Source organism: Struthio camelus, chromosome 18 (genome assembly GCF_040807025.1).
Source record: "Struthio camelus isolate bStrCam1 chromosome 18, bStrCam1.hap1, whole genome shotgun sequence".
NCBI lineage: Eukaryota > Metazoa > Chordata > Aves > Struthioniformes > Struthionidae > Struthio > Struthio camelus.
Window position 1 is genome coordinate 16,012,999 of NC_090959.1, and position 16,670 is coordinate 16,029,668.

Consider the following 16,670-nt stretch of genomic DNA (forward strand, 5'->3'; position numbering starts at 1 on the left):
GCAGCTCTTTTTAGGCGGCTGTTCCCCTCCTTTAAATGCATTTCTCCTTGCAGCAGCAGCAGCAGCAGCAACAGGACGGGTGTTTGGGGGCTGCGGTGATGCCCAGGGGTGATGGAGCATCCCTGGTGCCTCCCCTCTGCCCAGGGTGGGGGTGGCAGGGCTGGGTCCCCCCTCCAGCTCCCGGCCGGGGGAGCCCCGTGTTCTGCCTGCATTTGCTCGGGGTGGAGACGAGGGAAGGGGGGTCCCTGGGGGGGGTCTACCCCCGAGGGCTCTGCGGGCTCCCCCGGGAAGCGCCCTCCCAGCGCCGGGAAAGCCCCGGGGGGGGTGGGGGGGGCGGCGCGGCGCCTCCCGGGTGTGGGTGTTTGTGCGTGTGTGTTTGTGCGTGTGTGTGTGAGTGTGCATGTGTGTGTGTGTGTGTGTGTGTGTGTGTGTGTGTGTGTGTGCGTGCAGGGAGGCTCCTGCCCGGCCGGGGCACATGTGGGCAGCTGCAGGGAGGAGAGCGCCGGAGCTGCCGGCTGATCGCAGCTGACAGCGCTGCGAGGCTGCTCCGGCGTGTGCGTGTGCGTGTGCGTGTGTGTGTGTGTGCGTGTGCGTGTGCGTGTGCGTGTGTGTGTGTGTGCGCGGCTCTCTCTCTCTCTCACACACACACACACACACACACACACACGCACACACAGAGGCAGCCCGGGAGCTGCAGGCGCCTCCTCCCCGACGCATTAAAGCGAGCCAAGTTTCCACGTCGGGGGTTAGTGGCACCTCGGGGCGCAGCCGCGGACCCAGCCCGGCGCCGGGCTCTGGGCAGCGCCGGGCGGGCTCGGGCTCGGGCTCGGGCTGGGCTCGGGGCTGGGGCTGAGGCTCGGGCAGGGGGATGCACCTGAACGCCACGGCCCCGGCCGTGCCGGGGGCAGCGCCGGGCGGCCCCCTCCGCCTGCACCCCACGGGCTATGCCCTACCGGCCGGCAACGCCTCCAACCGCTCCGACCTGCTCCCCAAAGGGCCCGATGAGGAGGACCTGGACGTCAACACCGACATCTACTCCAAAGTCATGGTGACGGTCATCTACTTGGCTCTCTTCTTGGTGGGCACCGTGGGCAACTCCATCACGGCGTACACGCTGGTGCGCAAGAAGTCGCTGCAGAACCTGCAGAGCACCGTGCACTACCACCTGGCCAGCCTCGCCTTTTCCGATCTCCTCATCTTCCTCCTCTGCATGCCTATCGAGCTCTATAACTTCATCTGGGTCCACCACCCCTGGGCTTTCGGGAATGCCGTCTGCAAGGGCTACTACTTCCTTCGGGATGCCTGCACCTACGCCACGGCGCTCAACATCGCCAGCCTGAGCGTGGAGCGCTACATGGCCATCTGCCACCCCTTCAAAGCCAAGAGCATCATGTCCCGCAGCCGCACCAAGAAGTTCATCAGCTGCATCTGGATCGCCTCCTTCCTCCTCGCCATCCCCATGATCTTCACCATGGGGGAAATCTACGGCAAGGACCAGAAGCCTGACTCCCTCATCTGCACCACCATCGTGGACGCCTCCACGCTGAAGACGGTCATCCAGGTGAGGATCCAGGCGATCGGGCGCGGGGAGCTGCAAACTTTGCAGCGCCTGCTCGGGCCGGGTGGGGGAACCGGGGCTGGGGGGAGGGGGTAGTGACGGGGGGGTCCTGGCAGCCCCAACGGGGCGGCCAGGCGGCACTGGCGGCAGCGGGGTCCACGGGGGCTCGGCTCCGTGCCCGACCTGCCCCCTCTGCCAGGCGCCGGGCTGGGAGCCTGCACCAGGCTGAACCCGGCTGCAGACCCTCCGCAGCGCCTCTGCTCCCCGGGCTGGGCTGGGGTCTAAAGCTGTCTCGGGCCGGGAGCCCCCCTTAATGCAGACCCCGAGCACCGGGACCCCGGCTCTGCCCTGGGGCTGGGGCTCCCTTGGCGGCCCCGGCTGCCCCGGGGGTGCTCGGGTTCTCCCCAAAAGTAGCAGTTCATCGCCAGAAAGCCCACAAATCTCCGCCCTTTCTCTGCATTTTTATCTCCTTTCCTCTTGCTGGAGAAGGGGCCAGCACGAGCAGGGAAAACAAAACCCTCACTCCCCCTCTCCCAGTTTCTTTAGTTGATTCATAGCCCATTTCCTCTGTGTAGTAACAGATCCTAATTCCAGAAAGTTTGAGGCACAGGCTGCAGCGCAGGCATCCCAAAGGAATGGCACCTCCAAAGCCAAGAGCTGGTATTTTTGTTGCTTGGGGGAGATGTGCTATAACTAGCAGCCCCCCAGAAAGGCTTTGGGGGTCTCCACGCAACAGCTGATCCCATAGTCCCACGCGTGGAAGGGATTTTGGATTTCAGCATCGGCACCATCACCACTGCGCAGGGCTCAGGGGGTCTTGGGTATTTGTTTACTGGAGCATCAGGCTTGAAAAATGTAAGAGAGCTGGGAGGAGAGCTGGAAAGAGCAAGGCGCGAATGTGCACAGCTCCTTTGCCGCCAGGCTCACACGCAAGGGCTTTTCAATCTTTTATTTTGAACATGAATTTTAGGTGGTTTTAATCACCAGCCGGTTAGAATTTAAAGCTGCATGCGTACTAAATCCTTTGAAATGTGCCCACGGTTAGGGGGAGGAACTTAAATGGAGGCAAATCAGAACCATTTCTTCTAGTGAAAGTGGACAAAGGTAAATGCAGTTAGATTTAAAATCAGAGCCTTTAGATGTTTAGACATCTCTGTCCAAGTTTCAGGTATATCGCTCCAGCAAACCAAAGTCGAGCCCCCACAGAAGCACTGAAAAACAGCTCTGATTTTTGTCTTGATACCAATGAGGCTCTATTTTTCCTGTAAGTGCTTTGTAGATTTTGTCGGTGCCAGCCCAGTGTACTTAACCCAAATTCTCTACTCTCTACAGAGACCTGAGCTATCCAATTTGAGAACAATGTGGCTGAAATGTATTATTTCCAGCCATCTTCCTTTTAGGATTAAACTGGTGCTCAGTATTAATATGATAGGGCTAAAGAGATAGGATTATTTCCCAGTCACATCTTCTGAGATTACGGTTTAAACAATTCTGAGCATATTTCACAGTATCACTATTATTCCGTATATACCTTATCCTGTTATCCAAGTAAGCAGACAGACATTAAAGCATAGCATGTGACGTTCTCACGTGCTTTACCTTCAATGCTGTTGGGCTTTTTGTTCTTTCTTTTTTTATTCCACTTGCGAATTAATTTGCAAGTAAAAAAAAGGAGGAACTTCACAGCTAAAAAAGGGGCCTTGGCAGCTGCTGAAAAAAACACCATACCTTTCCTTCTGGGGGGACCTAGCCCCAAATGTCGATTTGCTAACATGGGCAGCTGGTTTAATGGCCCCGGATCACTCCTCTTTTGCGCACGCTGAAGCAGCACGTAATGTGAAGCAGGTCCCTGGACCAGGAGAAGCTCCAGAGTGAATAAGCAAAGCAGCTGCAGGTCAGGTTTGAAGTGCATTAATGGAAAGTGTTGCACAGTGTGTGATCGGGCACTTGCACGTTGTTAGAACTAGGCTGTTCAGAGCTTTTAAAAAAAAAAAAAGAAATAATGGAAGATCCAGGAGAGAAAGAAAGGGCAGTGGTAATGCGGGACAGCCTGATGCACAAAGGTCTTGCAGCTAGGAAATCCTGAGCCCTGGGCTTTTCCAGCAGTTTCAAACTGTTTCAGAGAAGGTCTTTACATCCCTCTGCGTTCCTTTGCTGTCTTTAAATGAAGCAGAGCAACAATGCACTTGCTAAAGCTGGCAAATCACTGGTAATAAATCACTCAACATACTTTACTCCTCTTCCTGTTTGGCAAATTGTCTATAGCACACTGAGGTTTTTTTTGGAAACCGTTAGTTTTCAAGAGGTGACTGACTGAAAGCAAGTCCCAAAGCGAGAGCAATTGTAACCATTTATAGATTCAGAGCCGCTGTGAGTTACACTGAAAGGTTCTGCTTGGATAATCGTGGGATAATGCTCCTCCCTGGACTGGAACGAGCTCCCCAGGATGACTATTTGACTATATTAATTTAAGATCTCTTTTCTGCAAAAGTTCCTCACTGTTTGCTTTAAATATTTAGGTTTTAATGGGCGTTCCTGAGAGAAACCCTTTGTGTGCCTGAGCAATAAGGTTGCTTTACGGAAAGGAAAAGAAGTAGCTATTCAAACAGCATTGCTCATATTTTTTTAACTTATATCACTTAAACTGCACAGCAACTAGTGATCACTGATTTTTTTTTAGCAATTACATATTACTCTGTGCATTATATGCTGATAATCAGGAGGAGCAATGGGTAGGATATTCTGCCACCGGCCAGTGAGGCAGGGCGCTGAACATGATGCCTCCTGTCATGAAGGTGTAAGATCTCTGGGGTCTGTGATACTGAACTTTTGAAAACAAGACTATTCCCTAGCTTTATCATCATCCTTGCAGCTGTTTACAATCAGGTTGTGGATCCAACTTTCTCTATATTCTTCTTTGCCAAGCTTCCCCATTACTTCTCTCAGTCAAGGATGCCTGGTTTGAATTTTGGCATCAATCTGGAATCTGGTAACAGACATTAAGTCCATTATAGCTGCTTTATTTAAGGTTTAGTTAACACTTTAACTGGCAGTCTTCCCACTGCAGCCAATTTTAGGGTTTTTTTTTTTTCCCCATACAAATTGAGCGCCTCTCAAAGCCATTTCCACACAAGCAAATTAATGTTTTCATGCCACTTCAGCTGGAGTACGTTTTAAAAGCTACTCATTGTGGCAGGAACAGATGAAAGAGCTCCAAGGCAGAAGGCAATGTTTGCTCTGCTCGCTCGCAGGTCAGTGCCCACAGTTTTGGCCGTTGCCCGACGTTGCGGTTGGCAATGGGGCTGACCCGGCGCAGGAGCGCACCCAGTGCCAGGTCCCGCCGGGAGCTGGCTTCCTTGCCAGGAGCACCGTACACACTCTCAGTCCTGACTTTTAAGGGAGTCTTAATTTTAAAGGCCAGATAGCTGCTCAAGTACCATTTTCCTTTTTTACTTCTTACTCCTTTCTATCTCCCAGTACCTTTCTACCTCTTTTCTGGAGAGGTCCTTAGTGGAAGTAGGGAAAAAGGAGAAGTTCAAAGAAATAGCTGTGACACTAGTGGACTGTCAGGCGCAGCACGTAGCAGAGCGTCAGGCAACTCCTGTACCTGTACCAAATCTTCAGGATTTTAATTAAGCCTAGATTATTGGGTACATGTGCAAGGAAAGACTAGGCTGGGTGGCTCTCTGCTATCCCATAACACACAGAAGAGAGAGCAACATCTGGAGAGACAGCATTTGGCACATGCTAATGTTTTGTTTATCTGCATGGGCAGCTGGTATGAGCCCGCTCAGTAAAACACCCGGCAACAGGCCCTGAGCCTCTGTAGACTGTCACAACTCCACCGACTCCAAGCGTCTCGACGGTGCTGAGCTGCTCAGGAAAAGCGTGGGCTGGAAAAGTGGAAGGAGAGGTTGCGAAAAGGAGGAACTGACTTGCAAGCTCTTCCCACTTATTTGATATGCCAGCTTTTTGGGAAGTAGATTGGGAACTTCTCTGGACCTCCTCAGAGGTTTTGCTGGGCGACTGTTTCAATGCAGTTCTGCTCTTTATCAGCCCATCCGTGTGTGGCTGCAGTTTGTGAACCTGTCCAGGTCCCTCATTTCTTATGTTTTACAACATCTGCTCATTGTTCAGATGATCCATGAAGTAAATAACTCAGCCTGTGAAATAACAGGGTGCCAGAGAAGGTCCTCTGTTTTATTTCTGCTTGCATTTCTTCTTGTGGGGCCTTCAAAGGAACATGAGGAAGATGCTCATGTCAAAAGAGGAACTTCAGAGAAGGACCAGAAGTTCAAGCTGTGAGACCCAAGGTGCAGTCTCGGCCTCTTGGCAAGTTCATTAAAATGCTGTGGCTTGCACATCCATCTGCCTGGTGGATCCCTTTCTGTTAGTGAAATCCTTTATGCACAGCAGCTGTTGCCTGACCCAAATGCTACGTTAACTCTCTTCATCCCTCTTTTTAAGACATCTATGCAATTTCCATCTGTCTGAGAGGCCCATAAAGTTATTAATTCCTTGCATGATATCGCAAACTCTTTCTTAAGCCTCATCCTGGTAAAGCAGTGATAATCTTACCCCTTGAGCCTGGCTGATAAAAATATTTTGGCTACACACGTACACTCTCTGCTCAACATAGAAGTCTAAGCCTGGGCATGATTAACCTCTTTCTGCAAAGAAATAGATGCAACAGCACAAATAATGAGCGCTTTGTGGCAGGACTGTGTCTGATTAAAGGCATCCTGCTGCTTCACAGCACTCCTGGCAGTGGTGACAGCTCTACAGGTCGGCAGAGAAACCGAGCTGCTGCCCCTTGGAGGTGGCATGAGCATCCCTACAGAGCTGTCTATGCAGGCAGCTGCAGGCAGCTGTGCTCTCCATTCAGGCGTCTCAATTTACCTTCATTTACGTGAAATGCAGCCAGACCTGAGTGCACGAGTTTAGCTTGAAAGTGCATGCTAAAGCACCACTGAAATCAGCCCCGTGGGAGGTGCACCATGCTCTGCAGAGCGGCGGGACCACACGCTGGTCCTTGCACTGGGGAAGTGGCGCTGGGACATCTGGGCCAGCAGCCACCCTACAGGCAGCACACGCAGCCGGGGGCCACCCGCTCTGCCAAGTAGAGCATCCCAACCAGAGGGTCAAATGTGCAAATGCCAGCTTTCCCCACCGCCACAGCCACGCAGCGCCTCATCACCAGCACACATGCGGCGTTTGCCCAGCCCGACTAATCCCAGCCTGTTTGCAGTACGGTCAGCTGTACAGCTAGAGCTAAATTAAATAAGCTCTTGTTTTCATTGCTTTACATAACCATTTGGCCATGCTGCATTTTGCCAGTTCTTATATAATTTCCTTCCCCCTCCCCACTCCCAATTGATTTAAATTCACTTGATTTCTTTTTCCTCTCCCTCCCCCTTCCCGAGATGTCAGCTGGTAGGAATAAAAGAACAGGGAAGTGTGGCCGATCAATTTAGTTCTTATGTTTTCCTCTTAACAGCACTTTATAAAGGCAGAAGAGATGAAGGTAATCTGGTGGTTCCTCTTCACAGAGGAAAAAAAACCTGAAGCTGGCTTTAATCTTCTTCTAGATCATTTAAAACAGCTATTTAATTGTCTTCTCCCTCCCTCCCCTCCTCCCTTCCCCTTGAAGGCTTTTGCTCTAGTCTCTGCGTAGCATCTGCTCGAGACACACAGATGGCACTTTTGCTTCTTGACGTCTAGAAACGCTGCTGTTTCCCCTGCCTCAGGCCCAGTGCATGGCTGAGGGGCAGCGTCGCAGAGGTAGGACACACAGGGTGGCTGTGATGTGCTACGGCGTGTCACCAAGGGGAGACCTTGGTGGGGCATCTCGTGGTGTCACCTCTGGGTTTGCACCAATGGGAACGAGTGCAAAAAGAATTGAACCGTTGATAGATTTTTTTTTTCTCAAGTAAAAGATGCAGAAAGTCTCCACTCCCAGACCCTCCCTTGTGTTCTCCTTGGCCCATTCCATGTTGTGGCCTCATTAGCAGCCCCCAGGGGGACAGTACTGGGAGGTGAGCCCATGGTGGGCGGTGGGATGGGGGTACAGGCCACCAGTGGGTTGGAGCGCTGCTGTGTGGTGGGACGGTGAGTGTGAAACGGTGGCTGGAGAAGCTGGCGAGATGGGGAGTGTGTCTGCGTCCAGAGCTAGCAAGCATGAAAAGCAGTGTTGTGGCCATCTAGTCCTAAAGCAGATACATTCAGATGCCAAAACTAACAGCCCTAGTATTGACTTCATTCCTTCCCCTCATGCTAAACCGATGAAGTTTATCCCCAGCATTAGTTTGGTGTTATATTCACAGTCTACCTCGTTTCTCTCCTGTATAAGTCACTACAGTATAAAGCACAGCTTATGAAGCTTGAGATACTTCTGATATCCTCACACCTCCGTATCTCACTCACAAGGGGATGACAACATCCTTGGTCCAGAGGGGTCAGGAAAGGCGGATTGGAAAGTCTGAGCTTTCTGGGCCTTTTTCCCCCGCCTGCATGCCCACTCCGGAGATCACCTGCCCCGCAGGGCTTGGCAAGGGGGAGCCGAGCCCGGGTTGGGGGGCAGGAGGCCCCCCACATCCAGCGGGACTAGTCAAGTGGCCTCGCAGGTCTCGTATGCCCTTGCCCTGGCAAGCATCGCGCTCAGCCCACGTGAAGGCGTGCTGCTTGCTGGCACCTTGCCGTCACCCATCCAGGAAAACCCTCTGTCCCACGTGCAAAGCCCCTCGCGCGCCCAGCACCACCTCCACCTCCCTTCTCACGCTACAGCAGTGGCACTGGGTGCAGGATCCCTGGGTGCTCCTGCACTAGCTTCTCAAATCCCCCACTTCTCCCAGCCTGGAGGATTTTGAGGGACTTTTGAGGGACATTTTTAGGGTTTGACATAGCCATGGAGTAACCATCATTTCTGTTTCCGGAGAGGGGTGCTTCTGGCGGGATGGAAGAGCCAGGCACCAGCAGGTGGTTCACAGATGTGAGATTTGCTCCTCATCTCCTGTAGCTTTTTCACTTCAGTAATTCTCAATGCAGAAAGTGGACTGTTGGCATGGCTTCATGGGAGCTTTTTTCTCCAACAGAAAAAAAAAAAAGGATGAACAAGTTCTTTTTCAGTTGAACAATTTTTTGAGAGAAAGATGGTGAAGTTGCATTGACACTTTTAAATTCTCAGAGACTAGAGAGGATTCCTGGTTAAGACCATCTGTCTTATACAAAGTGCTGACGAAAAATCTGGAAGTACCTCTAAGGTATAAACACATATACACGTAATGAATAGCGTATTCAGTATCTGCAAATCAGCAAGGCATTAAAGTGATAGCTAAGCGGAAGGCGCTCAGTAGTGTTACTCTTGGCTATGCTGCGGGCTCCGGCGGAAAAGGCGCCGCCGCTGAGCGGCAGCAGCCGGGGAGCCGTCTGGGCTGCGAGCGTCCCTGCCCCTGCACTCGCCTCCCAGCATTTACACCCAGCCCACGGATTTGAGTCTCCCCAAACGCTGAACCCTGTGCAGGAAATCTCCCTTACAAAACCTCCCAGTTGTCTCTTTGCCACGTGGATTTCTAAATATATAAAAGAGGAACAGGCAGCCTAGACAGGACTGGGTATATATCTGATTTCAGCAACATTTTCCCTTCTCCTTGCAAATACCCTCTGGTACATTTCTGCCAACTACTACTGCCTCTAGATAACAAAGAATAAATTTAGGGCTGTTGCTGCTGGAGCCAGCTTGCACTTTTGAAGCAAAAGATTTACCTTGCTTCAAGAGATTTGTTCCTCCTTCAGAGAGCTCTTCTACACCAGAGTCTGCTTTAAAATGAATGAGATTTAATATAAAAGTCTTTTAGTGCATGGTCCGCCCAGCATGAGAGCACTGGGATCTCGGGAGCTACTGTGAGCACCCCCACTTCCTGCAGGCACCAGCTGCGTTAGGAACTTCCATGTGTTAAAATGTTGTCAGTTGTCCAGGTACTGTTTCTTTGGGGGCCAAAAACTCACAGCCCCCTCATCTAACCTTGAAGGAATGTGTCTAGCAGCTTCTCGGTGGAGCAAAGACCTGCTGCACATCAGCTCTAACACTTTGCTGCAGGACGGTGTTTGGCCCAGCTGATCCCTGAGCTTGTTCAGGACTCCACGGAGCAAATAATTAACGCACTCGTTATAATGTCTTATCCTATTAACCGTAACGTAATCGAGAACAATGCAGGTCTGCGATGCTGAACAAAGTAAGCGTAATCTCAGTGTTTCGCAGGACTGTATCGTCTTGTTCACTCAGAGAACTTGTTTAATAAGTCCTAAAGTATTTGAGTATGTTCAATACCAATTTAATATTAATTTGCTTTTAGTCTGCTGCTCTATTAATTTCTCAAAACCAACTTATAAAAAGGCAACTCGCAGAGCCACTGGAAAAGTTTAGCTCATTGCTTGCATCCCTCTGTTGATTTGTCCTGCAAATTTTAATTCAGTCGTTTCATTCAAAAGAGAAACTCACAGGAATGATCTTCCCTTCCCCAAGCCCAGGGCTCATTTTTCTGTCACTGTTAGTCATGGTCTTACGACCGTTATCGCACTCATTTGCCCTGTAACTCCAAGCATGTGAGGTGTGACGAAGCCCTGTCAGAGGAAAGGGAAATATAGGTTCAGATATTAGATATTTGACCTCAAGCCACAAGGACTGGGCGGTGTGCAGTGCCCTGAGCCCTTGACGATCTGCAGTTAACGCGCCCAAGGGAGAAACTCGGACTTGGACTTGCCTCCTTCGCAGCATTTTGGCAGCTGGCAGGAGTTTTCGCTGCCTTCCCGCAAGGCTCAGGAGAGCGGGAAAAAGGAGAATTCCTCGAAAGAGCAGAGGGATGTTCTTGACTTTGGTCAGAAGGTATCTCACAGTGCAACAGCACGGAGGAGCATGGCACATGGCCAGTTTGGTAGCCCTGATGCAGCCCTGAGACCACATCGTGCTGGGAAACAAATTCATTAATATTTAAGGCTCCGACAGCGACAGAAGAGCTGAGGCAGAGGAAGATACTGGCGATAAAGAAAGTAACCAATAAGTTCACTGACCCCTTTGGGATATGATTTTTTTCTTTTTTTCTGAAAGTCTGTTTGAATTTTCTTCGCGCCTGTCTTCGGCAAGCCAAGAGGAGGTACGAGTACTTCCTCATACCTGTATGATTTTCGTGAAGAAAATGCATAGAGCGAGGGGAGGGAGAGAGGGTGGCTAAGGGCCCGGCTTTTATGTTTTTGTAGCAGGTTGGTTAAAAATAAGCTAGCAGGCTCTGAAAGCTGCTCAGGGGTTTAGAGCTGGATTAGTGAGCCGGGCACAGTCAGTAGGGCACGGCGATGAGATGTGACATCGCATTGATCGTGTGCCTTCATCCAAATATTTGTGGTCTAATGCCCCGAGGTGGAGGGAGGTTTCACTTCCATCCTGCCAAGTAATTCACTGCCGGGGACTCCCTGGCTGCTCCTGGCCGCGGAGCCGGTCCTTAGCAGCTGTTATCTTCTCTGAAGCAAAACAGCAACCTCTGAATCTTTCTCTTACTCCTATGGATGATCCTTGCCCACCTGGCACTATTCCCAGTCCAAAATCAAGTGAGGTCCTCTCCTGCTGGCCCTGCCGGACACTGAACCAAGGAGGCTAGAAACGTTCCCATTTCTTAGTAGCGTGCAAGCTATCTGCCTCCAAAATCACGGCGTTTGCAGTGATGTTGCTGTGGCCGGGAGGGTGGGAGTGTGCGAGGGGGACAAGGTTTGCAGGGGGGGAAACCGCGTGTTCGGTGGTGGATATGTGCCCCCCTGCTCCAAACCCACAATTCCTGCTGCCTAAACGCTCCTCTTGAAACCAGGCTGTTGACTGCAGAGGGGTCAGCGGGAAAGGAAAACGCAGCTCGTGTTGCACAAAGTGCTCTCGTCCTCATTCCCCTCTGCCTTCAGCCTCACCCAGGTCGTATCAGAAAGAGAGAGGAAACCTCAGCCCCGCGATTCTTCCTCCAAAAAAGACTTTTGCCATGACAGCAATGGTGCCGGAAGAGCCTGCATTTGCACCAGGGATTTTAAATACAGTAATCAAGTTTCCCCTCTGATTTGACTTTTAATCGCTCAAACCCATCTATCACTTCATACATGCTGAGACCAGGAGCAGCATTCTTCAGTTATTTACCTAAACTATCCAAAGGATTCATCTCAGCGTAGTTCAGCACAAGCTTTTTCAAATTTTTACCAGAAGAGCAATACTGACTGTGTTGTTATAAATAAGATATTTCTATTTCAAATGAAAAAAACCAGTCCATTTGAGGTATTTGCTGAATGCTACCTCCACCAAACCTACCTTCCCTTCTGCCCAAGCCACACGCAATGTTCTCAATACAGCCGGCACCACTAGCATTTGGGCTGATACCACAAACCCCAGTAAGGGGTTTAATTGCACCCAAAATGAGTTTTGCAGGGACAAGTGATGTAAGTTGCCACTGCCACTTTCTCCAGCGAGTTAGTCTGAACCTGTACAGTCCACTGTTAACAGCTCTCACATTCGAGCCTACAGTCAACAGCGGTACAGGATTTGACGTAAATACGGCCTTTAATTTATTTATAACTCCGTATCCGGCATCATATTTAATGCAAATAACATTCAAGAGAAATCCCCACTGAGAGGCACATTATGAAGACAGCCTGGTTTTTCTATTACTCCTGTCTGTACGGTGCTGACTGGTGCTCGATGCTTCGCAGACAGGTGCTAAGAATACTTGAATGGAGGAATCTCAACCTAAGACTGCCATTTTGCAAAAAATAAGGCCTGAAATCCTGCGCCTGGCTCCACAGCCGAAGGAAAGGGCCCAAGGCCGGGAGAACTGGTGGCATTCAAACAAGCGAGAGGGAAAGGAGGGCTGGGACCCAGGAGGGCGCAGACCCTGCTAGCCCCAGCGCTAAGGCAGCAGGCGAGCGCCTGCACAGACAAGCGCAGCCTGGTGAGACGTTTGCACTGGATAATATAAACGCTGGATTTTGCATGGGGTCATGCAGCGATAACCCAGGGGAACAGGCCAATCCGTTCAAGCCTGCCCTCCCCCTCCCAGCACTGCCTTTAATAAGGAACATGAAAGGTAAACTCCGCAGATCACGGAATATGCCATCTGTGTGGGTTTTATTTCTTTTAATTATATAGCCCACCTTCATTTTAAACAAGCTGTCAGGAGAATTAAACTCGCCGAGCTTAAGATGACACTGAACATATTCTCATGCCCTGCAATTATCTGGAGCTGCTTTATTCCCTTATATAGTCATGTGATGAATTTGTCAGGTGCAATGCCGTGGGCTCAGCACCTCATTATGAACTTTATTAATAGCTTTGTGTCTGATCTTCTGTCTGGGACCTTGTCTATCCTTCCCAGCCTTCTGGAAAACTGAATATCCTGTCTAAACCGTTGCTCCCTCCCAGAGAGCAGGGAGCATCGCAGCGCTGGCGATGCAGCCGCCTCTGACCGTGTCCGGGGGCGGTGGGTAGGGTTGTGTCGGGCACTGGGAGGGCAGTGGGCCACCTCGCGTGGACACGACAAGTTGCGTGGCAAAACACAGGAAAACTGCCTGCGGATAAAAAGGTGCTTTTAAAAAAGCCTGCCCTGCTCCCTGGGTGCGAGGAGGTTTTTACACAGCCCAGCAGGCAGTGCCAGGCGGTTTCTGCTGCCTCCCCGTCACCCTTTCGCAGCAGCCCCCGTCCCCGCACGCCGCCAGGGCTGTCCCATGGAGGATGTGCCGCCAAAGCCTTTACCAGCTGCCAGGACAGGAACCAGGTTTTTGCATTTCACCCTGGATAAGGTTTGCGCTCCAGCTCGGCGGAGAAGCTGCTTTGAGCTCTGCCCTACTGAATAAGGCAAAGGGGCTTTTGTAGGCTGCTGGCTGCGGGGTTCGCATTGCGACTTGCTTTGGCGTCTGTTCTGCAGACTGCCCTCAAAGTTAGGAGATTCACAAGGGAAAGACAAAACCTGAGGCTTAGCCTGCCCCTTGGCCGCCGCCAACAGGGGTGGTCGAGGAGAGCCCGCTGCTCTGCACTTAAACATCTGCCGTTGTGTGTACTGTGACCCCGAACCCTGGCCCCCGCACACTTGGTCTTGCATAAACAACATAAAGGACGGTGCCAAGGATCTCATGGTCTAAACAAACGCTCGGGCAATGCCACTCGTTCCCATGGTGCTGTACTGACACCAGCTCTGCCGTGGCAGTGCGTCACCCTCTTAAAGCACTCTTAAGAGCTCTCAAAGCACGGAGGAGATCGGACTCATCCGACGGGCATCAGCCGCAAATAGATGAATATACTTGTTGCTTGCTAAAAGACTTCCCATTGCTGCAGAGGGGAAGGGAGACCTCAGCCCTTCTTTTCTCTAAGAGGGACTCCACTGCCGAGCAATGGCCATGCAATGCCGAGATCTCCTGAAGCTCATGGGCAGCCCCAGGGTACGGGCAGCGCACAACCAGCCCAGCTTACACGGGGAAAGGGCAATACAACAGCAGCATGGGCAGAAGAACTGCTGATAGCACCCTGGAGCCAAGCAAGTGTCATTTATTCTTTAGCACGTGTACGGTGAGAAAGGAGTTTCATTTGAAGATAATATCAGAGACTACCTGGCAGCTACAGTAGCCATTTTCCTGAGAGTCAAAGAAAATGAAAGAAACCTGTTAGATCTCCTAGCTCACCACTGAACAAGCTCTGTCCAGGAGCAGCAAAAAGCTCGGAGAATTTTCCAAGAAGAGCGCCTTCACAGATGTATTTTCCCCTGAGTTCACCATCAAGCCAGAGAATGAGGGCCTCATTGACAATGTGTCTCCAGGTAGTGGTTTCAGTGAAAGTGAAAACACCGTTATCAAAATAAATGGGACTTTGAAAAGGCCTAAGGTAGAGAAGTAATAATAATAATAAAACACAAAAGTGGCCTCAGCTCCCAGCACCCAGCTGTCTAAGCTCAGCTCCTAGCTACAAACCCACGCCTGCATCCTCCCCGTTACAAGGTGCTCTTCCCAAACCTGATGGGTCCCACTAGTGCTTCCCACAGTTTTCCGAACAGGGCTCCGCTTTGCAGCGCCCACCTTGGCCCAATCCCTTAGAAACCTGCTCCTTAAAATCACCCTCTCAAGGGGCACAAATTAGGGGGAAGCTGGGGGTTGAGGGAGGTGCTGCAAGCGGGAAGAGGATGTGGGGCTACGAGCGCTGCTGAGGCTTTCGAAGAGGCCACTGGCCTGTACCGGAGGGTCTGCTCTGCTCCGTTAGAAGGAGCAGGATTCTGCTTCGTTAGTGCTATTAGTGCTGGGGTCCTCCAGGGAGAGAGGAGGAAGATAAGGCACGCCAGGAGCTATTTATTCAGAGAATGAAATGCCGAGTGGCTTACTGATTTCCAGCTCTCTCTTCCCTCCCACCCCTATCGCTCACTGTCTAGTCTAAGCTTCTCGAGGAAGGGCAGAGAGATGTGTCTCTCCGGGGAGCGCGTGTGTCACATGCAGGGCATGCAGGAGATGCTTCACTGTAACGAACGGGGCCCTTTTCCTTCCTTCCTTCCTCCCCCTCTTATCAATGGAGACTCTCAGGAAAGGTTGCCGTACACGTAGTGATATCATGCTAAAATAAAGCAGGCTCGTATCTAGATTATTTTGAAACAAATATGATCGGGAAAGGGCAAATTGCAGGGCATGCTCTGGAGGTTTGCTCATAAGACATACACTTGCGCTAAATTCCATCCCTTAATTATTGCCCTGGAAAAAATTGCTTTTAAGTGCTCTCGGGGCCTGCTCTGCTCTTTTTGAGGCTAGGTCTCCTTGCTGCTGCACAGAAAGCAGATTTAAATAATGTTTCTTTAGTTCCTGATTCAAAGGTCATTGGTTTCTTCACTGTGCAGCAATGGAAAACTTTGTTATGCTTGCCAACTATTTAGAGAAAAAAGTAATTTGCTCAGTTTCAAATTAAAAAAACAAAAGGAAATAAAAGCAATAAAAAACCCACAAGCAGCCTATGAAAAGGAGACGCCAAGAGACTAGGCAGAGACGGGGCAAGGAATTACGGCTGTATATACCTCATGCTGGGTAGTGATAGAAGAGGTCTTTGTGCCTGTAAAACAAAACTGGTTTTCTATTAAAGCAACTATTTACTCAAACTCTATGACTGCAGCTGTAGCTTTGCATAGAAGCCGTATGCCTGCAAAAGGACTGATTTCCTCGCGTCTGCTCCCCCCTGCTCTGCCTGTGTCCTTGCCTCCAAGTTTTATGCCGACTGTTTCAGTGATGCTGGCCCGTACACCTGTATAAGAGCATTTGTCCCCAGAAGAGACAGGAATCCTTCTCACTCAAGGCTGCGAATCAGAGCTGTGCCTGGACATTTTGGATGAGATTTCTCTAGTCCCAGGATAAGGGAGTGCTTTGGGTCGTATACTAGGCTTTTGCTATTTCCAAGTTTAATGTGGCTGGCCTGGTCTGGCTGCGACTAGCGGATCTGCCCCAGCACCAGCGGTGGGGACGGTGGGCTGCATCCGGCAGGGCTGAGCCCCCTGATTTTCCGTATGGGTTTTCACTGCAGGCTTAAGCATTCACTAAGCAACCCCAGAGAGCAGGTTGCTTCTAAGGATACGGGTATTGATTGCTGGAGAGATTATTTTGATTTGTGCGCTGTGGGTACTGTTGCTACAAAATTGAAGCCCAGCTGAAAATTTTCTAAGCATTAATTCCTTTCCAGCTGTGGGTTTTCTTTCCCCCCTGGGAGGCTATTCCACAGCCCAGTGCATTACACTACAGCAATATCTTCATATTGAGCAGAAGATTTCCCCGTGTTTTTTCAGTCCTACAAAATTTCTCCTTGCCCTGGGTGTTTGCCAGGCACACAGGTGCCTTCAGGGCCCCACAGTGGGTGCAGGGATCCCCTTTCCTATGGCGGCACATCACTGCTGGCTGCACTTGCTTCATTTTTCGGAGCTGCGTGAGCCCCGTTGCTGCCACCGTCAGCCAGCGGCTCCTACGGGCTTTCGAAGGCTGCCTTTAGCCCATGCTGGCGTTACAGCTGTATCGATGGGCGCAAATCAGAGACCGGCAGCAAACTGCTAAGGGAGAAGCTCTGCCAGATGTGACACAAGGC

At 50.9% G+C, this 16,670-nt stretch overlaps 1 protein-coding gene across 2 annotated transcripts in view; it reads left to right on the plus strand.

Annotated features, from left to right (window-relative positions):
• Window positions 1–617: 617 nt before the first annotated feature.
• The window catches only part of NTSR1 (neurotensin receptor 1), a 66,068-nt gene continuing 50,015 nt past the window's right edge, over window positions 618–16,670 (plus strand). Inside the window, exon 1 of one of the 2 annotated variants that reach the window (XM_068912572.1) lies at window positions 618–1,561. In XM_068912572.1, the coding sequence (XP_068768673.1) occupies window positions 869–1,561 (693 nt within the window). In that variant the 5' untranslated portion in view covers window positions 618–868. The remainder of the gene's footprint in view (window positions 1,562–16,670) is intronic. The other variant, XM_009670745.2, reaches the window with a different exon arrangement.